This window comes from Dromaius novaehollandiae, chromosome 5 (assembly GCF_036370855.1).
Source record: "Dromaius novaehollandiae isolate bDroNov1 chromosome 5, bDroNov1.hap1, whole genome shotgun sequence".
NCBI lineage: Eukaryota > Metazoa > Chordata > Aves > Casuariiformes > Dromaiidae > Dromaius > Dromaius novaehollandiae.
In genome coordinates, this window is record NC_088102.1 from 53,932,982 (window position 1) to 53,958,251 (window position 25,270).

The 25,270-nt window shown below is 40.1% G+C and overlaps 1 protein-coding gene across 4 annotated transcripts in view; it reads left to right on the forward strand.

Moving 5' to 3' along the window:
* Positions 1–25,270, forward strand: part of NELL1 (neural EGFL like 1) — a 294,281-nt gene that overhangs the window by 24,325 nt on the left and 244,686 nt on the right. For all 4 annotated transcript variants that reach the window (XM_064512849.1, XM_064512850.1, XM_064512852.1 and 1 more), the window contains exon 4: positions 14,814–14,984. In XM_064512849.1, coding sequence (XP_064368919.1) covers positions 14,814–14,984 — 171 coding nt within the window. The remainder of the gene's footprint in view (positions 1–14,813; positions 14,985–25,270) is intronic.

Genomic DNA, 25,270 nt, shown 5'->3' on the forward strand with positions numbered 1-25,270 from the left:
GAAATGGTAGATGTAAAATCTGACATGTAAGTTAAATCATCTGTTCATAGTTTGCAGTTTGCTGCTTTTTGTTGTTGTTTTTTTATTACAGGAGGAATGCATTATTCATGTGTCCTGGCATGTAAAATAACTTAAGAAACAAACAAACAAAAAACCCAACCTAGTTATAGAGACAATGCATTTTGGAAGTTACAGACCTCGTAACCAACTTCCCCCTAGTTTTTCCTATGTACTTTGAAGTTTTCTTTTTCACGGAAGTTTAAATTTACAGTGTCCCATTTCCTGCTAAATGTTTTATATTGTTTTAAAATATTCGGGTTTTTTTGGACGTTCAGCAATTAAGCTGTTTTGTTTCTGTGCAGTGATGCATGTTTCTTTCCTGGAGTAAAATATGTGCTTGCTTCATGTGTGTTGTTTTTTATTAGCAGCAGAAGGGGGGGGGAAAGATTCTCTCTCTCTCTCTCTCTCTCTCTCTCTCTCTCTCTCTCTCTCTCTCTCTCTCTCTCTCTCTCTCTCTCTCTCTCTCTCTCTCTCTCTCTCTCTCTCTCTCTCTCTCTCTCTCTCTCTCTCTCTCTCTCTCTCTCTCTCTCTCTCTCTCAAAAAAGTGTCTCATATATTATAGGCCATAATAATTCTATTGGTGTTTTGATGTTTCAAAGAGTTTGTTGGGTCAAATAGTCTCCTGCAATCTTGGACTGCTTGTAGCTTTGGGAATGCTTCCTTTTCTGTAATTTCTTAGGGCTTGAAGGACTGTTGTATCTAGTTGACTTCCTGCTGTAACAAGTAATAGGACATTCTTTGTTTGTTCCTGCATCAAATCAAATAGCAGTCATTCTGCAGTGTATCTTTTAGGGGAGGAAAAAAAAGTTGCTGATTGGTATTGAATTTGGTATTTAATTTTGTTAATCCTGTACGTATGCCACAACTAATAGCCCAATTTCTTACCTTTGTTGAGAAAGTACATGAAGGAGAAGGCGATGTCTTTATTTTATTTGATCAGAGACAGCTTTTTGCCTGTGCAACAAGAGAGATGTGTGAATAAGGACACGTAAGAGGAGGATTTTGTTATTTCCTTACTTTATCATCATACTTTTCTGTGGCCTTTACTTTCTCTCTTACAGGACCCTTTCTTTTACTTTATTACTTCATTCATATTCCAGGCCACTTTCTCAGTATGTAAGAATATTGTTTTGTATTACATTAGGATCTCTCCCTCCATCTCTTCTCCTTTTCTCATTCAATCATTCCTTTCGTCACTACGTTTCCTCTAAGCTTTTCTAGGAGATTGGAGTTCTCTGAAATAGTGGTTAACAGGATCAAAGAGTTTGTCCTGCTAAGGGATCTTTTTTCTTTTTTTTCTTTTGAGAAGTTGAGAAGAGCTATTGATGAGGAACACTGTTACAGAGACACATGCATGTATTCAGCAAAATCCAAGATGAAGCTAGGCAGGCAGCAGTGATTATATAATGCAAGGCACACAGTCTTCTAGAAATGGCATCTACTCCATTTAGCTACCTAACTTTTCTATCCTGATGGTCAGAGGCTGGTAGAGAGATGTACCATGCAGGAGTAATTTTGATTGAACAAAATGCACTGCTGATGTCCTTGAAAATGTGGCTGATGTAGTTCTTCCCTGTTTGAGAGGGTGGGTGCTGCAGTATGGCAATATACATACATAGTTTTGTATGTACATGTTATATATAGTTACATATATAGTTTTTATATATATTTTATATATATAGACAGAGAGTGTGTGTGTGTGTGTGTATATATATATATAGTTGAAGGCTTGGATGCTGGTCTCACTTAAATCTAGTACTTCTATGTAATAGCCAACGTAGGTTTAATCTGTGTTCGTCTATGTAGTAGCTAAAACAGACATGTCCAGTGTTGCTAATGACTGCTCCTGCTTTAGCATTTTGAATGTCAGATGGATTACTGCAATTTTCCGGACTCATTGTGTGTCACTTAGAACAGAGGCGGTGTTTCTTTCCCTAGTGTCTTAGGTTGTTACCTAGACCTTGGTAAGTATAGTGCTTTCAAACCCTTAGTTCTGTGATGACAGAAATTCTTAAGTGGATGAAAATGGGGAAAATACTTTTAACAGTGATAAAGAAGAGTAGAGAGCAAAGATTTCGGGCATAAGGCTTTGTAATGCACTGCTGAAGGGTACACTGGTCACGTTACGATCAATCTAATAGCAGCACTTCTAGCTCTTTTCTTTCTTTCTTTTTTTTTTTTTTTCTTTTTTTAATGTTGCTCCAACTGCTCAGGTCACTCTACTCTTTAGCCTTGCATGTGAGCTGAGGTGGGTGCAGGCCCTTGACACACTGGGAAGCTTTTCTTTCCTTTTTTTTTTTTTTTTTTTAATGTTGCTCCTACTAGCTTTTGATAATTCCATGACCCTTTTCTAGTGACATCCATTTTTTGTTAAGCCTTTTTCAGCTGTCCTTGTGTCTGAGGAAATAGACAATGCAAAGAGAATAGTGTTGGCAGAGCCTGGAGGACAAAAAAAAAAAAGGGGGGGGGTCAGTAACATTAGTATCTCTGTAATTGGGGATCTAGATTACAAATGAACTGATGCTTTTTTTGCCCCCTAAGCACCACACTGTTACTCACGATGGAGATGCCACAAGGAGAGATGCTTTATTAACAGAGCTTCAGAGAGCAAGTGTTAGAAGGCCCCTGCAGTGGAAACCCTGCACTGAAGTTAGCTCCTCCTGGTCTACCTTTTCATGTCCATTGTGTAAGAAACGTCGTGACATTTCAACATGATTAAGGCTTATGGGAACATGTATAGGGGTACTTTTATCACCTAACTAGCATAGTTTTGAACTATGGAAAAGCTGAGAACTCTTCCTTTATGAACAGAGTAGGAAATACCAAAGTTGAGGCATAGTGGTTTTTGACTTTTCAGCATGCCAAAGATGGCTAAATTAAAAGTTTGAGACTACAGAATATTTAGTAGTTCAACAACTCTTGAATAAAAGAGGAAGCTGTGTTAGTTGTTGGAACAAGAGTTTATATCTTTCTATGAGACCACCTTTTGCTGTATGCAGAAGTCATAGTTGATGGATAGGTTTTACTCCATGCAATAAAAAGGGATATATATATATATGTGTGTGTGTGTGTATATATATATATGTGTGTGTGTATATATATATAGAGAGAGATGTACACATACACATGCATACCAAGTTATATGTACCGGCATAACTAGTTCAACAGGCTGTTTTGTGTGATATAGCTGAGGAGATTGCCATAAGGTTCAAGTGAAAACTTATGGGGTAATAATACAAAGAATGCTTTGTTTATATTTCATTTATCCAGCAAATATTAGCAGGAGTTTGTTTTCCATTAACAGCATGGAACTCTGAAACCAAGATGTGTAGGATGTTTTAAAAATATGTATGTAAATGGATCTTGCATTTTTTTGAATAACAAAACAATCTAATATAACAGGTATCAAAAGAAGATGAATACAACTTTTCTTGGTCAGTCATTCAAATATGGTGTTTTATTATACTGAGTATTTCACAAGATTTAGAAATTAGTTATTAATTTATATCATCATTTGCTGGACAGGTTTTGTACTATGCAGAATATGCAATATATGCATCTTTTAATATTAAAATCTTGTTGAATCAGCTTAATGATAAATATTTTATTTTCATGATCCAGATGTATTAATATACAGTTTAGAAAATGAAAGATTAACCCTGATTAAGTCTCATTGTACAATCTGATAGTATGTTCAGGCTGCTTATGTAGTTACCTGGAATACAGTGGTAAATCTGCAAATTATCAAATTTATTTCTAAATTATAGATGACAAAATGTAATACAGGATGGACAAAGATGTTGCTTGGGGTATAGATGGGCAGAAACTGGTTTTTTTGGAGAATTATGTGAGGCCTGTTCTTTCTAGGAGAAAGAATCTTTAACTATTCAGACCTCCAAGAGACTTGCAAAAGCCCATGAGGATACTTGAAATCCTGCCTTGTTTCAGCAGTGATAAAATGCAGCTTAATTCGGAGTTCTCTGCTCCTTGCACGCTCTGGTCTTGCATGGTCCAGAGCCTGAGAAAATAGACCTTTGTGCTGTTTATGCCAGGGGTGGTGGTATATTGATAGCTCCTTCCCTCTGCTGGCCGAGATCAGTATTTGGAGAAATCTGTCAAGCTGTCTGTCAAGGATACTCGGTTACCCAGGTTAACATTCGACGAAATATTGGCTGCCACTGAAAGAGCTGACTATGATATTCTGGCCAGTCTGGGGCACAATTTAAAAACAATTGACTTCTGTGATACTTCCTTTTCTTGTTGATGAGAAGTATTGGCCCCAAACAAAACGTTAAAGTCATAACCTCTTCCCGTATGTTGTCTATAAAATAAAGAATTGCAATGAATGGGGAAAGGAAAGTGAGTACTTAGAATGTAGTTTTTTAGTATTTGGAAACATTGAGTAAGAAAACAGGAAAAGAATGGTGAGAATAGGCCCCCGTTCCTGGTTGCTCCACTAACTTAAAACTTTTTCAAATTACTTGCTGCCCAAGCTTTCAATAATGACCTTTAATTTTCATTGCTGTGGATTTTTTTTGGAGGTAGCCACCATTAGACCAGTACTTAGGAACTAAGCCTGTTAGGCCTAAATTATCAGGAAGGATTGAGTCCAGAGCAAGTTTTTTGCTAAGGTACATGCATGAACTTCCTCCAAAATCGGATGGGTAGCACCAGTACGCATCACCTGTGATTTTGGTACTTACCTGAGAGGAAATGCAGCCTTTCCAGTATATTTATACATAAAGCAACAGTAGTTGGCAACGAAGCTGTCATCTGACAAAGACTGGGAGGTACTGGGTCTGCATCAAGTTTCCTAATCTTTCATCAAACAAAATTCCCTTTGACTTTTTGGAAGGTAAACTGTTGGGTATTTGCTTGCAAAATATGCAAAAGTAAACCAGTAAGCAGAGGAGCCATGTGTTTCTGGCAAGGAAGTGCTACCCATAAGGAACAGAATAAAGCCTTTAATTGGCCTACTCCTCGAGGTATTATTCTATGCAATTTCAAGGTGCGTGAGTCCTGAGTGGAACTCAGGGAGTTCCTTGGAGTTCCTGGGATATAATATGTTTGATTAAAAATACACAAGGGTAACAAGCTACTTAAATTAAACACTGACACCTAATTAATGGAAAGAAATCTATGCAAGTGACTTCTGACCCTAATTGAAAACCTGAAAAATTGGATTTACTCCTTGCTATGTTTTAGATCATTCTCTCCAACATGTTTATACGCATACTGGATTCTGAGATGCCCAATATCAAAAAAGGAAGAAAAAAACTCTGCAAGTGTAGCCATTAACCTTTTTCTTTTAGGGTAAAGGTCACATCTTCATTAATATTTATATGTAGAATTGCTAAATTGGCAAGCTGTACAGAGAATACGAAGATCCTGCCTTATTTCACTTCCTCTGAACTGGGTGATGTGGAATATGTGCATTATCTATGCACTTTTTTCTTCTTTATTTTTTCCCCAGTGTGCAACAATCAGGTGAGCTTTGTTTCTTCCAGATTTTTTTTCTGTCTGTCTTTGAAGAGGTCTTTAGAGATGCAAGTGGAAATAGAGTTGGGGGCTCCTGATTCTGTCCCCTGGATTCTAGTATGCAAAAGGGGAAAGCAAGGCAGAAAGGCTATATTTTATACATCTTCCACTGATTTCAGCATTGTGGAAGAAGAGTTGCGGCTTGAGGAACTGCCTTCCATCTTGCGGCTCCCTGCTGAGAGCAGGTGTTTTATGTAGGGTAGGCTGACAATCGCTGTCTCTCTGAAGCATTAACATGCTGCTGATAAACAGCTGTTGAACCACATTGATTGGACCTTGTTGGCAATTGGAACAGAGTGGCTGACAGTTTGAAACTCTTTAAAACTGCATTTGGACAGTGCAGAAATGTTGTGGTCAGCCAGGAGCAAGATATGTGGGTCCCCTGGGAGTCTTCTCCAGCATGCTGAGTTTCTCTGTTTGCTTGTTTTATGACCCTCTGTTATAGGCAAAACACAGAAATGTCTCTAACTTACACTGAAAGCAACTTTCTGAAAACTGTGTCCGCTGAATTTTGGCTGCCTACTAAGAACGTAACTCCTAGTTCGGAAGAGAGCTAGATGTTCGCAGCATTTTATTCATAGATGGTCATTTGCTTGGTTGGACATTAGGCTGGGTGTTTATGATGATGTCTGGTTTTTAATTTTCTGTTTGCAGTTCAGTAAACATGCCTGTGTGCTTTCCTTGCCCCAGGCACTGCCCTCTGAAAGGGAGGGGAGGGGGGCTGTTGAGCCTGCCCTAATGACTCCTGCGTGTGGGAAGCTGCTAGTGCTCAGGTGGCACAGGCCAGGCGAGGAGGGGAGGAAGGCAGCCTGCAGGTATGAGCGGAGAGAGCGTCCTGGGAGGAGCAGGGAGCAGACATGTAGCTGGGCCTTGAGATAAAGGAAAGAAAAAGACTTTTTCTGGGCATGTAGCAGAAATTGTGTGGAATTCATCATAACCCAAGAAGTCACTGAAAGCTGCTGAATTTGGGAGGAAGATCAGATGGGAAAACCCTCCTTGTAAGGCACAGTAATTATGATAGGGTAATTTGTCTTCAAATATTTTATTTGTTTCAAGAGGCAGCTTTTAGTGAATTAAAAGGTTATGTTGTTCTCCTTTGTTGTATTAAAATCTGGTATTTAGAGGTTCTGGACTTGGGGAACCCATGATCTGAGTTCTTGCCACTGTGATGAATGTGAGGGAGGGAGGGACTGCATGGGGCTAGGCTCTGCCTTGCTAACAGTTCTGTTGGGAGTCTCTGGTCTGACTGGCAGCTCCAGGCTTCTGCATACCCACAATGACCCCCTGAGCCAACCCCAGTTTGGGATCAGATGGTTAGCCTCAAAAAAATTGACAGCCCCCATTCAGAAAGTTCCCAGATGCAAGTACTTTGTGGACCAGCAGATGGTCTGCTGGTGCACTGTGGAAGCTAGTTCTTGGTCAAGGTGTTACGGATGACGAGTCATAGGAGCTCTTCAAGGGCTACTTCAGAGTGCAACTGTGGCTTGCCAAAGAACTGCTTTCTTTGCTGTAGATACAGTCAGCATGTGAGTGTTGGGTGACTTGGTTTAGAGTGGTGGTGAGTGGAGAAATCATTCTTTTCCTTTCTTTTGCCCTGCTACTTTTCTACCAGATTAGCTCCTTGGATTGAAATGTCATATTGCAGCAGGATGGCTAAATCTGATGCGAAGGATGAGGTGGGAGTACACAGGCAGGAGAGAAAAGCCTTCCCTTTCAGTGGTGGTTACACTAGACTGCATCCCCTACTGCCAGATCAATCCCTGCTTTTTTGGAGGGAGTTAAGTAAAATTTTCTCCGACTGCTTTGCTGGATGGTCATTTCTGGCAGATACCTACCTTTAGCAGAGATGTCTTGGTTCTTGTAGGTGTGTGTGTCTGTGGTCTTCTAATGATAGCAGTGTACGGAGTCATAATAGAAGTGAAGGAGTCATGACTTTAGCTTATTTTAAGTGATGGACTCTTTTCTGTCTTACTGACTATGCTACATCTGAACCCTGCTCAGATGCTGTGCTGGAGATTTTTAGGTGCAGTGTGATACTACTTGCTTGGTTTAGTATGAATAGGGGAGAGCCTGTGTCTCTTTTTCAGATAATAGGCAGATAGCACCCACAGCGAAAGTGGTAGATTCTGAGGCATATGAAATGAAAGAAAAAAAATCTTAAGCTCATGCTTACAGCACATACCGTGAAAATGAGTAGCTGCTTTGTACCAGCTCTGGTTCAAGCGGTCTTCTAGCTGGCAGACAAATGGGGTTGCTGTTTTTCTTTTATATGATCAAAGAAGAAAGTAAATTTGTATTTGGATGACCCTTGCCTAGTTGCAGGTACACAGATGCATCTTTTGAGCATCATAACTGCTTAAAGCCTTGAAGCTTGGAACACCCCAGCTGCCATGTAGAAGACTAGCAGAATAAAAGATAAATGTCTGTTATAGAAAATGCCGCTGTGGAGGTTTTCATTGCTGAATGTTCCAGGCTAGGCTAATATAACATGATTCCCATTGTGCTCGGAGTGCTCTGAATGGAAAAAGTAGTTTGTTTAATTGCCTGGGTTTTGTTCCTTTTATTTGTAATGAAAGGATACAAATGGATGAAAGGACTGTGTTTAGGTAAACCAGCATCACAGGGAAGTTGAACTTCTGGCCTTTTACTTTAGGGATTTGAAAGAACTGGACTGTGATAAAAGTCAGTGTTTTCTATTTTGGCTTATTTTGAATTTGCTTGTATAGGAGGAATACTTTTGGAGTGGTAGATGATGATGGACCCTCTATGCAACATATGGTATTCAGCTTTTGCAATTTCTTTGGTAGAAAATTAATCTGATTCTGAAGATATCTTCAGTGTCATAGATGATCCTTCTTCTGTTCACTGCACCTTTTGTGCTGCCTGATGTCAGTCTGGTTTTGCTCATGAGCTTTGATGATATCAGTACATAATTTCTGCCACAGCAGTAGGTCTTTAATGCCGCATAAACTTGCCCTGTATGATTTTTCTGGGCAGCCTCTCAATCTGTCCGTAGTTAAACTGACTGTAAAAAGTAGCTCTGTATGGTTTATAAGTATGCATATGTAGCAAAGGACTAGATCAGTACACCTGAGCATATAGGAGCATTTCTTCAGAATTCTGTGTTTGACAGTGCTGTAATGCTTCAGAGCTTGGGATCTTACCCTGTCACTTTATAGTAACTAGGGTACGGGAACAGCGCTGGTGGAAGTGGCTGAGATATTTGCCTCGACAGCTGTAACTTGTTCTGGTTTTGCATCCACATAGAGCAGTGTGACAACTGCAAGGCAAGTGTTTACGTTGGTTTGAAGTCAGATAGTTCTTTTGTTTCAGACACACTGATTTTGCTCTGTGTAACTTCATTGTCAGTGATGATGGTCTCAGACATAGTCCTGCCAGTTTATCTGCAGAATTTAGTAGAGCATCACCACTGCGTGCTCTTTGCCCGACTTGCTGTCTACCAGGGGAGAGCTGGAACAAGATCTCAATTTCTTTTATGTTGCTGTCCACGCTGAAGCACTTGGCAGCACAAGCGAGATGCTGTGTTGTGTGCACCACTGTGCATACAGACTGTCAGGGGTGAAAAGCAGTAAAAGGCCAGAAGCATAACGATCTGTGATTCATCACAGAATCTCTGTTGATTGAAAATCCTGACATCTGCGTGGTAGCGGGTGTGGGTTCCTTTGCTGTTGTCTCTGAATGCGTCAAGGAGTGTTTCTGCAAAGATGTTAAACAAAACACAGTCTTGCTTGAAGCAACTTTTATTGTTAGATATCATTAAATGTTCTGATACTCTGTTTTGCTAGGATGCTATCATGAAATGAAAAAACTATGTGCACAGACTTATTTGAATAGCCATATTTGTGCAGTGGCTTCCTGAGTTTCTAACTGATGACACCAAATGGGCTAGTCTTTGAACTTTCCTTGAATTTGCTTTGCTTTAAAGCAACATAAAAAATTGTGCCTTGGTGAGAACTTCCCTGATGCTTCTGTTCAATGACCACTTTGAGCAAGTCTGATTCTTACTATGGCAGTGATTTTTCCAGCAGTTGAGAGAACGGGCTTCATAATGTTACTGTGGCATGTGCAAAGTGAACAGTGTTTCCACCCTTGAACTCCTAAGGTTTTGTGACTTTATCCCATGCAATCCCATGCAGCTGCACAAATGTTTTGATTAGACGGCAACCCCAAGTTTGTATATGTTTGCAGGGATGCCATCTGTGCCTGCTGCCTTGCCCTGGGACATCTGTTCAATAGCTCTAAGAGCATCTGCTATAAGTGCTGGTGCTGCTCCCTCAAAGAGGCTGTGAGGCTTCATTTGGCACTTGATCAGGGATGGCGGAAGTTATAAAGTTAGTATGATAACTCTGCTTTATTTATGTTTGAATTTGATGAAGAGGAATATTTCCAGAATTAAATGCAAAAAGAAGTTTTGTCTTCATTCTTGGAGCTCTTATTTAAACACTTAATCAGGATTGTGCCTACCAGATGGTGCCCTGTCTTCACTGTGGCTGTTATAGATGTTAGCATCATAAGATGAGAACAAAAAGTACTGTTTACAGTAAAGATGTTCAAAAGACTGTATATCCTACAGCTGTTTTTGAGGTCACGTCTCATTTGGAGTCTGTGAGCCCTTCCTCCTCTGGACACTCAGTGCAACCTGAGAGCAAGTAACAACTTTGAATGAAACGTGGTGTCATTTGTCACATGTTAAGATCACTGCCAGCTATGATAATATATGAGTATGTACCTTTAGCGCAGCTAATGGATGTAAGCCAACTTATCTTAGAGAAATGCTTTTGCTTCCTCTGTTTCAGATGTTTTGCATGTTTTTATTTAATATCAATACTGACTCTTTCAATTATGTTGGTCACTACATCCACAGCAGCTGTTTTAAACTTAGGGTAGGCTTTTGGGCACCTTTTTCTCCTGAACTGGAAGTGGAATGAGTTGTCAAATGCCCAGTTAAATCTTCAATATGATTGGGTCCAAAAAGGAAAAAGTGGTAAACTTTAAGTTGGGCATTATCTTCTTATAACAAGACCCTTATGTGAGGTATATAGGGGTTTCAAATGCTTTCAGAAAGAATTGTAAAGCATCTTGAGCTGACTGTGGAATAATATTGTCCTTCTGTGAAGGGCGTTCCATGATTTTAAAATATCCCAACTTTTTTGATGTGCATAAAATTCATCTGAATTTAGTAGTATGTTTTTGCATTTTGCTCTCTTATGCTTTGGGATTTGAATGAGAGACTGCTGACAAGTCTGTGAAGAGCATTTGAATTCTATAAAAGAGTTGTATAAAAGAAGCCAGCAGTAGCTTACATGCTTAACAAATATAAAAATTCTACTAGTGGAAAAATTTCTGCTGAGGTCATATAATAGTTTGTACTGCAATTCCATATAAACAGTGTGCTTTCTTGATACATGTCTTCTGAGGATTGCATCTGTCAAAATGCATGCTGCTTTTGATCACCTTTGTGAAAAAACATCCTTGAGAAATAACAACTGAAACAAGAGCCAATCACTCAGTGTTAACAAGCTGACAAATGAATTACTGTCTCAAATCTCTCTCATGGAAAAGGTCATATGGAGAGTGGTGGGGGCTAACTATAGCAGCAAGTTGACACACAGAGGTATCTTAGACCCCTTCTAGGCAGGCTTCATGCAGATGTGATGCAGAAGCAGAGCTAGTTGTAATAGTCAGTGGTCTCCCTGTGGTTATTGCTACGGATCTCATGGCAATGCTGGAAGTTCACACTTGCTTACCAATGGTACGTTTATTCAGGCAGTACGAGTGTGGAAGACCACCTTTCTTTTCTGAGATGCTGCAGTCTTTTGAGGAATCCCAGCTTGTTCTGATATGTCTTCCTCCTCCTAAAATATCAGCAAGAACCTACCTAAAGAAACAAAGGTTAAAGATTGTTCCTTTCCTTTCCCTTCCTCTCATATGGTAGCTTCTGTTATTTTTTTTCCCTTGTTTACCTGTCAGTTTATAGTAAATACAAATTAGTTTAGAGGTGTTTCAAGTCAAAGATGAGACATTAAAAAAAAAAATCCTCTGCTTATCCCTGGTTTTAGAAATTAGTTTCTCATGGTTTGACTATTTCTTGCTTACGCTTATGTTTTTTCACTCATTTGTCTTCTATTCCACAATATGCGGATTAGGACTTTAGTACACAACAGGCACATTTATTTCAGGAGTGAGTGGCCTTTTTGTCGTTGATTTTGAAGAGCCTTTCATCCAGATTCAAAAGGGAGAAAGAAAGAAGAGAAGATGGCTTGCTAGTGAGAGTGCTCTTTCCAAATGAATTAGAGGAAGGACAGCTACATCTTCCCAGTTGTTTTGGGAATATGGTAGAGAGAGTGTGTGTGTGTGTTTCTATAGTGAAGTTCTCAGTGTCAAATCGTGCAGCTTCAGTAAAATCAGTGGAGAAATGTTGGTTTGCGCTGTCCTGTATTATTTAAATACTTCAGATAGATTGGGCTAATCTGCTAGTCCTGCCAGTTTCTGCTGTTGGATTTCTGTTGACTAGAGCATAACTGCTTGTGATTTGCACTAGCTGAAGGATAGTGAGAAATAGATGCAGAGTTTGTCTGCTGTCATCTTCCATTCCTGTAACCAAGGAGGTAGAACGTGGTATTTCACTCAGTTCTGTGGCTCTTAGCAATGCAAGAGGTATTCCTGCATAAAAATGCTAGCACTGACCATTACAGTAATTTTTAACTAGTCACTTCTGTGTTATATAAATCAGTCAGGAGACTGACAATAAACTCACTCCATAGGCAGCAAGCTGCTTTAGTCCTGAAGTACCTATTGACAGTAAAGCTTGTCAGATGAGAAACTATGTTGTTTGCAGTGCCCCGTGCTGTTCAAATAGTATAACGTAAATGTGATTAAGTACAATATCTATCTGACCTTTCCAGGGCTAGAATATTGCCTTTTTGCTAACAAACATCGTGTAGTATGTGATTAGTTCTGGGGCTATAAAGCATCACTGCAGGAAGCAATGTGTTTCCCACAACAGGAGCTTGCCTTGTACTCAGGCTCTTAAGCTTCTGTGATCAACAATGTAAATAAGTATGTATTTATACACATAGTCTGTGTGTGAGAGAGACATTGGCATGTTATGTAGCTTTTCCTTGTTTTTTTGAAGTTTTCTGCCTCGGTGCTGCTTAGCTGAAGAAAGAAAGTCCTTTAATGACTTCTTTTTGTGCTTTGACAGCAGATGGCAATTACGAAACATTAACTTTGTAAGTATGACTTCATTGACAGCACTTGTCCTAGTGCTTTCCTGTCTTGCAAAATGCCAGCAGCAGCATCTTCTGTATATTGACTGTGCTCCTACTGAGTATCAAAATAAAATAATAAAAACATCATCTCCAGATTTTTTTGAGTGTAATTTGGGTATCTTAAGGGGGTGGGTGAAGGTAGTTAATCAAAATTAACTCTCTCTCTCTCTTTTAGACAACTTCTGTTCCTCTACCCTCGTGTTCCCTTTGCGTGTATGAAGCAGGCTAGATCCTTTGCAATACCAGCCTTTCTTACTTTTTCCACTCTATTATGCATGCATTTTATTTGTACCTGAACCAGCCATGCTTTTGTTCAGTTTTGGTTTTGCCCTTATCTGCCTGTGACTGTTTTTACTTTGCACTTGGATCTTTGATTCAGGTGACACTCTAATGCTCATTTGTTGCCTGAAAAATGTGACAGCTGCCTGAACGGCAAGGCATTGGCAAGATAGAGGCGTGTTTGAATTTCTTTTTTGGTCAAGCTTTATTCTTTTGGTGTGCCCCTTGCCAATTTTTGAACATATTCCCAGCTAGTGTTTTATCATGTGAGCAAGTTTCTCCCACAGAACTCTGTTTTTTAATTTTTATGTTTTAAATAATTGCCGCTTCAGTAGGAAAAACTATTCTTAGTGAAGTGTGCACAGCTCACATGAAGCTTGTTTACACCGGCTGTTGGGCTCCACGTACACAAGCTGTGTAAAAGGCTCATGTGAAAATGAAAATCAGCACCTGGAGATTTATTATGTTGTGCTGCATCTATTTTTTGGAAATGGATTTCCTTACTTTGCTATCCTTTCTTTATCCTGAATCCATCTTTCCGATGATCCTGAATCCATCTGAACCCATCTTTCAGCTGACATGTTAAATTGACATTGTCCAGTAGGAAAGGAACATGATGCTATAGAGGTAGATGAGGGTAGGAACTAGCTGGAAAGCTTAACATCTGCACTTGGTTGTAAAGGTATTTCTGCTGTAAAAAGAGGTGTGTTTGCTGCTGCTTTCTATATCCACGGCTTCATTTTAGAAGATTGGGGGCGGTGGTGGTGGGAGCCTTGATTTGGTGCTGGTATGCACTGTGTGTGCTCTGCTTCACTAGTCACGCTGTCGATGTGCTACTTCTGTAAATTGATCTTAAAAACAGAGCTGGTTCTTCTAGCTGCAATGAGGCCAATTAATAGCCTTACTTTGTTAATAAGATGAGCCTGTCCTGTGACTGTGCTTTTGCAGCAACTGTCTGAAGATTTTGATTGTTTATGCCAGGTTTTGAGAGACCTAATCTAGCAAGGGATTTTTGTTTCTTTGTAAAGCCAAACAATTACAGCTCTCAAAATAAGAGTCAGAAAATGAATTATGTGCAATTGTATGTAGGGGTATGCTAAAAATAAACCTTTAAAAAGTAGGTTTGCAAAAAATAAATACAAGTTTAAAGATTCCTTGGTGCTTCCTTACCTTTGTGGCTTTTTGTTTGTCTGTTGGTAATGCTATGTATAGTCCCTTATTTTTGTGTTGCCTACAAATCCTGCATTTATACAAAGCATTTGGTGAATAGAGTAAGGATCATTTCTTTGTAATTCAACCTGTTCTGTGGATGAAAAGAGGACATCAATTTTCAGGAGTATCAAATGGAGTTTTGAACATGAGCTGTTTTCACATAAATGGTATTGCTATTTTTATAATGTACTAAATGTATAATACTTGTCTGTCTGTCTCTCTCTCTCTCAAAAAAAAAAACAAACAAACAAACAAAAAAAAAACCTAGTAGATTATACAGTCCATGCTGTATAACCTGTTTAGATTGTGACCTTCCATGTGGTGTTTGCTTAGAAGTCATCTACGAATTTGGAAATTATGTAATGTGGCAATGACAAAAGCAATGAATAGACCAATAAATGGAATTGATTCTTCTTCTTGTTTTAAATACAGCTACTTTGAACTGGAGACCAGTGGCTTACGGGATGAGATTAGATATCACTACAGGTTTAATGGGAAGTCAAGGACAGAGGTGTTTCCATACCGTCTGGCAGATGGACAGTGGCACAAGATTGCTGTGTCACTTAGTGCATCCCACCTTCTGCTCCACGTGGACTGCAACAGGTAAGAAAATGTGTTCAGTAATTTATATTTCTTTAAAAAATGCTCTCAATTTATGACACAGGAGCAAAACTGCGAAAGCAGAAAAATTTTTATAAAGTTAATTTAAAAATTACAACCAAATGCACTGAGATAGGAAAAAGAAAACAGAGCATTAAAATGAAACAATACATTGTGATTATGAACAAACGTGGAAAAGGTTGATTGCTGACTGGGGAGTATTAAATGCATCTATGTGCAGTTTAGGTACTGGCTGGTGTTATGTTTGGCTGCGATTGCATTTAAGTGTGATTGGTGTGCAGTCTGTTCTGTTGTGAACTGCTTCCCTCAGCGTACCTGGAAACTTAACAGATAAGTATGTCAGAGGCATTTTTATTTTATTTTACATAAACAAGTAATATACTCCTTACTGTTTTTTCCACCCACTGCCCCACTTGGAAACTTCTCAGAAACCTGCAAGCTTCTTTTTGAGTGTACAGAATTGATGCCATTTATTTTCTGTAGGGTATTCTTTCTGTCATTGCACTTTTTTCTCCTTTGAAACCTGTGAAGACTGCAAGATGGCAGATTGTCAAGATGTCAAGGGATGAAAAAGAAGCAAACTACCATCCTAGGATCTCTCTTCCCTTGGGACTTGATTTCACAATATTTTGAAGACTCTTAACTTTTGCTAACTTAGCAGTTGATGAAGCAACTCGGAAAACTCAGATTTGAGACCTTCAAAATAGTCTTTAGGAGTGAGGAAAATGAACCATTAGTTTCAATTCTTCTTGCACTGAAATTAATGTCAGAAATATGCTTTGTCTTCAGCAGGAGGATCAGCCCACTGTATGCATTTTGGGATTGTGGTATTTAAATGATATAGAGTGGTAGCTGCTATTTTCTTCTGAAGTCTTCATTTCATTCAGGTGGACAGAATAAAATTATGGGAGCACATGGTTATTGGAACACTGAAAAAGTTTTAATTTTGACCGAAGTAATTGAGATACTGTTTGGAGAAGAAAGTTACGACTTTTTTGTATCTGCATCAACTAGTGACAGTAAAAATCTAATCTCAAGGAAGGTTCCTTATTGAATCCTATTGTTTGGACCCCAGAAACAATTAAATGCTTAGAGCAATTTCAATTTAGTTCAGCCATGAAATCTTCATTTCTGTCCTTTGATTTATCTATCTTACCCTTATTTATCTGTTATGCTGTTTCTTTGCTTACCACAGTATACATTTCTGTTTGTTTATTGACATAATAGGTTTTGGGAGAGGTTCCTCATTATCCCCCATGGTCACTTTTTAATGAAGAGCAAATGTGTTGCAGGAAGACTGTCTTGGCAGGTTTTTTTCCTGATAGCCTCCTTGCACAGTGTGAAAAGAAGACAGTATAAAAAGCCTTCCTGGTACAAAAGTCTATGCAGGGACAAGAGAGTTGCACAGAATCATGCTTGTGACCTGATTTTCTTTACAGTAACAGGCAGGAATAGATAAATACAATTACAGAATAAGCTGTGCTGTCATATAAGGTGGTAAATGTATATAGCCTTCTGTGTCAGGTAGCCTTAAGCAGGGCTGATACATCTAAGAGCATTCCCTAGGGTGGCGTATCTCAAGGCTGCTGCCAGCATAGATCCATAGCTAAATGCCTCCATTTGGCTGTATATCTGTGGTAGTTTATGCCAACTCCTGTGGAAAGTAATGGGAATAGTTTTGAAAGCATGACTTGAGGGAAGATCATAGCACAGGCTTCAGTGAAAAAAGAGAAGTTCTTATGTCTCTGAGTCAGCTGTGGCATCTTTGTTTGGTTAATTAGAGATTTTTGTGATTGTTGGTGCTTATAGTTTGCTTTATATCTTAACCCCCTACATCTTTGCACTCAAAGGAGGAATCACCCTTTTTCTTTTCTTTTCTTTTTTTCCCTTCTTTAGACTAGTATTTCCTGCTGACACTACAATAAATGTCAAAAGATGTGAGAGTGAAGTGCTTGGCCTAAAGAATGGAAAGCCACTGAGGCGTAGTTTTGAGGACTACTGAAAAACCTGAGCCTTCCTAATGTTACAGTCAGGAAAGCTGCAGCTAAAAGTATGCACAGAATCCAGTATTAAGGACTGTGTATTTACATGTGAATGTCACCATTTTAGGCTAGCGTGGTGTCACTGGCTCTCAGCAGAGTTCAGGATGCCTAATGAGAAGTGATGCTTCTGCAGACTTAATTGAACAAGTGAGTCACAGGGGAAGAGAATATGACTGCAGTCAAGAGATTCACTGTGTCACACCTCTTGCAGAGATTTGGGTTGTTCTTTCTCTTTCGGTCAGTTCAGCTCAACAAAAGTTTAGCTTGAAATGTACCTATTTGGTTAACTGGGTTTTATGCTTTTTTTTTTCCTTACTGTCCCTGCTCCTGTAAAAATAAACAAAACAAAAAGCAAAAAATCAACCAACAAAATACACCCTTTGGATTCCTCCTGGATTTTTTTAAGGGGGTGGCAACATTGCATCTGTGTAGATGTGCATGAATTTGTATAAATGCATTAATCCTTTCATTTTGGGCTGTGATAATGTTATACATTTGGGAAGTTTTGCTGGGCGAGTGATTTGTGAATGCGGAGTTATTAATCTGCATGCAAGTGGAATGAAAGTGTCCGTTAGGCTGTGTTTGGTATTTTTCCCAACTTTGCTACAGGATTTGTATTGGTACTTAAAGCTAGCCTCTGGCCTTTAAAAACTGCAGCAGGTCAGAAGGCACTGGAGATGAAAACTTTTAAATTGTAAACAAATTGTCCAATCTACTTTTATGTTTCCCAACCTTTTCATCCACATTGCTCTGATTTGTAAAATTGCTTTGACATTTGGTACTTGATTGTCTTTTGGATTCGATTCAAAGTTGGCTTCTGTTTTTCAGACATGGATAGGTTAGAGAAAGGTACTTGAGAATTGGTAAAAGCCTTTAGTGCTTTTAAGAGTTGTCTTTAAAGCAGCATAATTGCCCCTGTTCTAATGATATGTAACATGGTGGGGGAGGCATATATATCAAAGGAGGTGTATTTGCCCAAGTACATGTCATTTTGACATCAGCTCCTACTGTGTCTTATTTGCTCCTTTCAGTGCTCCTTCCAAACAAGGAATAAGAACTGTTATTGAGTCTGATACCAGAGCTGAGAGCTGCTGACACAGGAATATAAATTAGAGTCCAGAGTAAAAGCCTGCTGAATGCCACCAGCCTCTTTTCACTGACTTTAACCACCTTTGCCTTGGGCCTGGGAGGTAATCTTTAGCCAGTAATACAGTTCAAACAAATGACAGAGTAGCAGCAGACGTACTTGCTAACGTGCTTTTAACATTCTAGTACAGTTCAGAAAGCTTAGAAAAATGGAAAGACTGTATTCATTATAAATGTATAGCTGAGGCACAAATAAAACCTGTGCTGAAAGTAGCATGGAAATGTACTTGCGCTGCACACTCATTTCCTCACATCTTTAATGCTGCGTTCACTAGCGACGTACAAATCTTGCTTTAAATATAGGTTATCTGTAGAATCTGCACTTCCCTGGTCTAAGGGAATGGGGATTGTCAGGAGGTGCCATTTAGGTGGGCATTTAGGTTCATCTAGAGCTACTGTATCGCCAGAGCGTCCTTAAATAGCCTATGGCACTGAAGGGTTGAAACAGAGTGAAATAAACTCTGCCGTGCTCCTTCCTGGGTTTTGGCTCTTAGGGGAGCTGAGGTAAAAGGTCCTGCTGTGCATTGCTGCATTATCAGGAGATTTTCAACCCCGGGAAATTGTCAGGGCTCACAAGATCTGGCATTAAAGAGTCTGCAGTGTTGCCCGTGTTACCTGACTGTCCGTTGTAATGCCTGCAAACTCAGTAACGGCCCAGAAAAATGTTACGCTTAAGAGAATGATAAGAATTGTGAGGGAATAGCATTGGAGTGGCAATGTTAAGAGGTGATAGCAACTGTATTAAGGTGTATTTATTGATAATTTATTTAAGCAATGTAAATTCCAAATTGTTCACTGTGTGTCTCATTCATGTAGGGAGGTAACCCAAACGTGTCTTTTTGTTGTTTTGTTTCTCATCACTGCTATGAAAGTACTCATCTGCCCAGACTCTCTGTATTCTATTACTTGATGAACTCCATCTGCAGGCATAAAAGGGTGAAGACAATTTTCTGCACAAATTTCCAGTGAAAATATATGTTAGTGCCTTTTATTATGAATACAACCTGTGGTTTTGATGGATAATCTTGGCCTTTCTTTTCTTTTCTTTTTTTTTTTTTTTCCTTTTCATTTTCCTTTGTGGTAGGAGTATAGAGATATAAAACTGGAGCAGGCTAGGAAGTAGTCTCCATCTGAAAAGCATGATGTCTGCTTCTTTTATGTTTCTCGTGATAGAGCAGAGCATTAAGAAATAAAAAATGCATGAGCACTAAGAACTTTTTAATTGAAAAAAATAAATAAATTAAAGCAACATAATCCAAATATGGGAATCCCAAACCTCTGAGTTTTCATAAATAAGGTCTTCAGGCTGCCATCCTGAGGTTTTCAACTTCCCTAAACAAATTCTTATAATTCCTATGACTTTCATTAAAATATAATAAATTTTAAGAAGGTTAGGGCATCTATTTAAAACACAGATCCACTGCTTTACTTCCTGTAAAATACTTTCTCTTTAAAGAGATGGTGTGGTGGGAAAGGTACAGAGCTAGGTTATTTGCACTCAGCATTTGAATACGGTTACCTGACCGGGACTGCTTGTCCTTGTTCTTTAATCAGTAACAACAGCTGGCAGAGAGATGGTTACTTGGGCAGAGTGCTATAATTGTGCACTACAGGTATACCCAACTTCTGACCTAGGTAGTCTGGATTGGAAGTTAATTTTCACCTACTGAATGTCCCTTCTGTTTGACAGAAAGGCTATAAACTTTTTAGAATAAGAGAGATCCCAGCAGGCATATCCCATCAGCAGCTGTCAGGTCTGCAGCATTGTCGTTAGCGTGGTTAAGCTGCAGGGAGATGTTCAGGATGCATTCAGTGTGGCTATTACCTGGAGTAATTTTTTTTTAATGACTTTTTAATAGTCAGGGTTTCTTGCATAGGATGGCTTTTACATCAGCAGAATAAGTGATGGTGTGGGCCTCACCCAACCCTGTGATGATCGTATGGGTGTGACCCAGTACTGAATGATATCTCTTACGCCAGTTCTTGTTTGAGAAAAGTTTCTTTTTTAATCCTAGGTGAATCAGCTGAGCTTTTTTCCCCCCCATTTTTATATGCTGCATTAGTAGGATGTAGAAAAGGTCATGAGTATCTGTGGAAGTGCTGAGGTGATTAAAAAGTACTATAGAAGAAAAATTATAATAATCTGTAACTGTGCCTAGCTAACTTAGATCCTTCCCTCACTTACAAGAAGGTAACCACTTACAGTCCCTACAAGCAATGTCATCTGCTGGCTAAACTACCTGGGGGGGCATGGTGTTGCAGCCCAGACACCACACATCGCCCCACAAGTGTCAGGGCAGAGCAGCAATCCGCATCGGTTGCTTTTAGGAACATGTCCTGGTCCTGCCGACGTTCATTAGGCTTCTGCCAAAGAGCAGGAAACGAGCTGGGTCAACCTCCGGGGCTTTGGCTAAGGGGCTCCCGTGGGAGCTTGCGGCAGTCTGGGGAGTTTCGGGGCCCCCTGGAGCACCAGACTTTGCAGAGCCTGCTTACTGCTGAATTAAGACTTAACGGTGCTTTCCTGTGAACTGGAAATATTGACAGACAGGTTCATGCCTTCAATAGGACAAGAATGATGTTGTGTTATGCTTCACTATGACTTCTTGCATTCATTGTATTTGTATGCTAGGGGTGTGTCAGACAGAGAGGATGAATAATGGTGGAGGAAGTAATCTTAAATCAGGACTAGAAAGCCTCAAATGAGTTATTCATTTTCTAAAGCACGTTAATAGGTGTATTATCTTGCTCTCAAATATTTTTACATTGTTCCAATGTACAGTTAGATTTTTTTATATCAAAGTAATAAACCCTTAAATTGGGGTGTTTACGTACTAAAGCAGTCCCTGAAAATTTAGCATACATAATCTGAAGCGTATGTGCAGATTTGTTTGCGTAGAATTGTTTCAGAGAAAATCTCCTATTACTTGGTTTTATTTTCCTTTCATTTGTTGGAGTGCTAATGGGGTCATGCAGACAGAGGAGATCATGGTAATTTGAAAATCAACTATGTAGAGCAAATGCTTTGGGTTTTTCCTTTCAGATTATAAAAACAATTATCTTGTACCAGCCAGGCACATGAACTGAGACCCAAACCTTAAGCGAACTCTTCTTTGCAAAGTGGTTTGCTAAACTCTGAAGTTTAGAACTGGAAGTCATGCAGGTAATACTGCAGCCGGTTTGAAAAATGGTAATACAATTTTAGTTAAATACTTCTTATAAAAGGCGTTGGACCCATGCCCGAATAGCAGCTGAGAGCCCCTCCGAACTATTCAGATGCTGACTTGAGATCTGAATCTCCATGTAGCAGATAGTCTGCGGTCTTTTCAAATGATCTGACGCCTCCTGAACGCTGTGCGGTCCCTGATGGTGAGGAGCACCGTGTCAAGGCACGGAGGAGGGCCCACGCGTGCCGCTGCAGCCCGGCCCCGAGCTCAGAGAGCCGCCACTGCCACCGCGTGCCCTTGGGGCCGGCCAGCAGCAGCCGTGCGGCTTTTGCCGCAGCTGCCGGTCGATGTCCCATCCCGCTTCCCTTGTGGGTCAGAGCCACCCCATGTACTTGGAGGCTCACGTGGATGTGGGAGAGCTATGTCAGGGACCCCAAAATGTTTTGGCTGGTCCTGCTGAGGGTAATGAGGGTAAATGAGTGTGGGCAAGAGCCAGTTCTGTGCCCGGAGGTGAGGGCTGCTCTGCAAACGTGCTAGATGATGCAACGGCAACGGTAGTCCAGGGTCACGTTTTGTGCAGTGAGGTGTTTTGGGGGTTGAGAAGGTGCTCTGCTTCTTCTCAGGTATGTGTTTAGTGAGCTGTTTTTGTTTTTAATAAAGCGTCAGCTACTGGCCACTGTTTTTTAGTTCAAATGTTTTAATGATTTGATGAACCGTTGGTGTGATCCGTATTATGAATGTGCTGCTGCTTTGAAAGAGCAGTGAGGTGGTTAAGATGGTAGTTTGATACTGAGCACAGGAGTAAGATAAAATACTGTTTCTTGTTCTATCAATTGTTTTCATATCTGAGACTAGTCAGTAACAAAAGAATTGGCGGAAGCTGGATTACTGTAATTGCGCTGCGACTTTAATGGCATTCCCTTCAGCATGTCAAAAATGAACACAAATAACTAACATTGTGTCAAATAGTGCAACTAAAAGGACTTTCTGAGCCCTAGCTGAATCTTCCTGTGTTGTGCCAGCCACTTTTCTTAAACCTGAGTGAACGATGTGCTGTGCAGGATCCCTGGGGTGAAATCCTCGCCCCAGTAAAGTCTGCACCAAAGCTCTCCTTGCCTTCACTTGAGCCATGCTTTCACCTCTGGAGCACATCAGATGCTGAGAGAAATGAGTGCCAAACCCAAATGCCTTCCCTGGAGAGTGCTCTTCTGTCTGTTTGCCTGGCAGTTTCCATCAAAACTTAATTTTAGAACAAATATAACTGCTTGTTCTACGTTTACTGCTTGTTTCATACATTTCCTCAGTCATGGCTGATTAGTTATTCTGGAAAGCATGCGGTGTTTTCTTTCAAACCACCAAGGCTAAAACGGGCAGTTGAAAAAGGCCATGGGGAAATGGAGATGCGGGAGCCCAGGGAACCTGCAGTAACAGCTGAGGAACTTGGGGCGAATCAGCCCGCCGTGGCGTTGCGGAGGCAGCGGCTAACGGGAAGGGCTGGCTGCTCCGGAGAGGGCCGTGCATCACTGCGCGGCGCGGAGGCAAAACCAAAGGGAGGGCTTCGACGGGGGCATGGAAGCAAAGGCAGGGGGTTGGCACGCAAAGCCTGGGCGCCTCGGCTTGTGTTGCGTTCGCTCGTGAAAGGAAATTGACTCTGGAAGGCGGATGAGAGTATTTTATGATTATGCACAAATTATTTAAGGATGACACGAACCCCTTGATGAGATGATCCTGTGACAGGATACTGTGCAAGGCAATTAACTTCTCAGAAGGTGATTTTTTTGGAGGATGGGAAAGGCTGCTTTTGGCTGGCTTGTTTTTAAATTTATTTTTCATAGCAGTGCAAGAAGGAGTTGGAATCACTGGCCTGATTTTTCTCACTTTTGCACCTGTGTTAATGTAGTAGGTAAAGTGACTTTGTGGTTGAGAGCAGCATGAGAAGGAAAGGAGGAAGGCCCTGTATATTTTGTTAAAAAAGGGTTATTTTTAAACTGCAGGCTTACTAAGTTTTGGGTTCTGCTGTAATGGCCAAGATGAGTGTGCTGCAGCTCTCAGGCCGGGGACCAGCATGTCCCTGCATAACACAGGTCAATGAAATGGAAGCAGGGTTTCAGCACTACCGGTTCTCACTTAAAAAATTTTTGTGGCAAACACCAATGGTAATCTTAGATTGTTCCACGACAAAATGGAAATAAGAAGCCATGTAACCACGATTTGATCTCTTTGTTCTAGTAGAATTTTATTTTGGGGGGTTATTTTTGCTGCGTGATCTGAAGTACCAGTGCTGCTTCCTGCCAGTATGATGATACATGTTTTAACCCTGTTGCTTTCTGATAAAAGATAGGCTTAATTTGCTTCTTGTTTCATAGATACTTTATTGCAGTTTTTTCTTGTATTCATCTTGCTCTATCTAAGGGCTTCTTGATTAATTTCTGGGAGAAGAGCTCTTCTTCTTTTTATCCCTTTGAAGAACCCATTGAATTAATTTCTCCCTCTATTTCTAGAGTTGTCTTTAATTGCTTAGTTTTTGGTTGCTGATATTTGGTGTCTGGGGTGTATTCTGAATATTACTGAGGGAGAGAATCTAGAATGGTGTTTGGTACGGTAAGAAATAAGTGTGCTGTGATTTTAGCTTTCTTCTTGAATTTGCTTGAATTCAGTGTTCTGATTTAGAACATGATTCAAAGTTTGCTGATGTTAAAGGATGTCTTTTAGTGATGCTCCGAATTTTAGTCTTCCTTTATAAGTGGATTTGTCTCCTTGTCTGTAATGGATGTTTGTGTGACTGTAAGAAAGTACTGCTGCAAGTTGTATCCTCAGGTACTCAGCGGTATCTGTTTACAAGTGGCAAAAAGACTGTCAAAATACTTTTAGTTCAGAGATCTGTTTGAAAAGTGGGTTTTGGGCTATGGGGCTCTCAACTCCACTCTGAGATACTTAAAGGTAAGTACCTAAATTCACATTAATTTATAACAGTTGTGCATGTTGATTTTCATAAGAAAAGTCTGTGTGTGTAGATGACGTCTCCTTTAGCACACAAGATCAAGCATTCTCTGATGCAGATGCCACCTTAAGGCTTGGCCACGCTGCCATGGCCAAGCTGGCTAAGGCAGCAGTTGGCATCTTCACCTGGAACAATGATGGGTACATTCCTCTTGTGCTTCTGCTGCCTGCGAATTACATGCCACTTCTGCGGGCAATGCTTGGACCATAAGCCACATGCTATTTACCTCAGATTTACCAGGTCAGAATGGACTTTTATGAAAGCTATTAAAAAAAAGGTTGTCCAATTTGAAATATGCAATAACCCCTTGGGTGTCAAGCCAGCTGATATCAATCAGCTGGCACTGGGGTATCAATCCTGTATTTCTGTCTGGGAAACTATGGATGATGCACGTGCAGTAAAGTACAAAGTGCTCTAGGTACATTGCCTGGGGAACGTAGTTGATCTGTTAGTTTGTTCTGATTCTTTTATGGAAAAAAAAGACTCTTGGAAATCATGATCAAATGGGCATATTTCTTTTTCTGACTAGATTAAATGTCCTCAGAAATGGAAATACGTGCAATCTCGGTGCAAGGCCTGTTTTCTTATATGTTGTAGGAGTTGGCATATTTTTGCTTCAGTGTGTCTGACTTCAGCTCTTTTTGGGGTTTCTTGCGCATTCATGAGTGCTTTGTTCTTTATATGCAGATGGGTAAACGCTGCAGCCTGCTAGACACAATGTTGGCCTAGGACTTGGGCACTCTTAAGACTACTAAATCATCAGGAACCGGTTGCTTCTGTTTTGTCACCTGCAAAATTGAGTTGTTAAAATTGACCTTGTTTGTAAAGCACTTTGGGATTTCCAAGAGAAAGATACCATAGAAGTAGTAGTATTCTGAGGAAGAGAGTTTCCTTTGTGAAGGACCAAGGCACGCT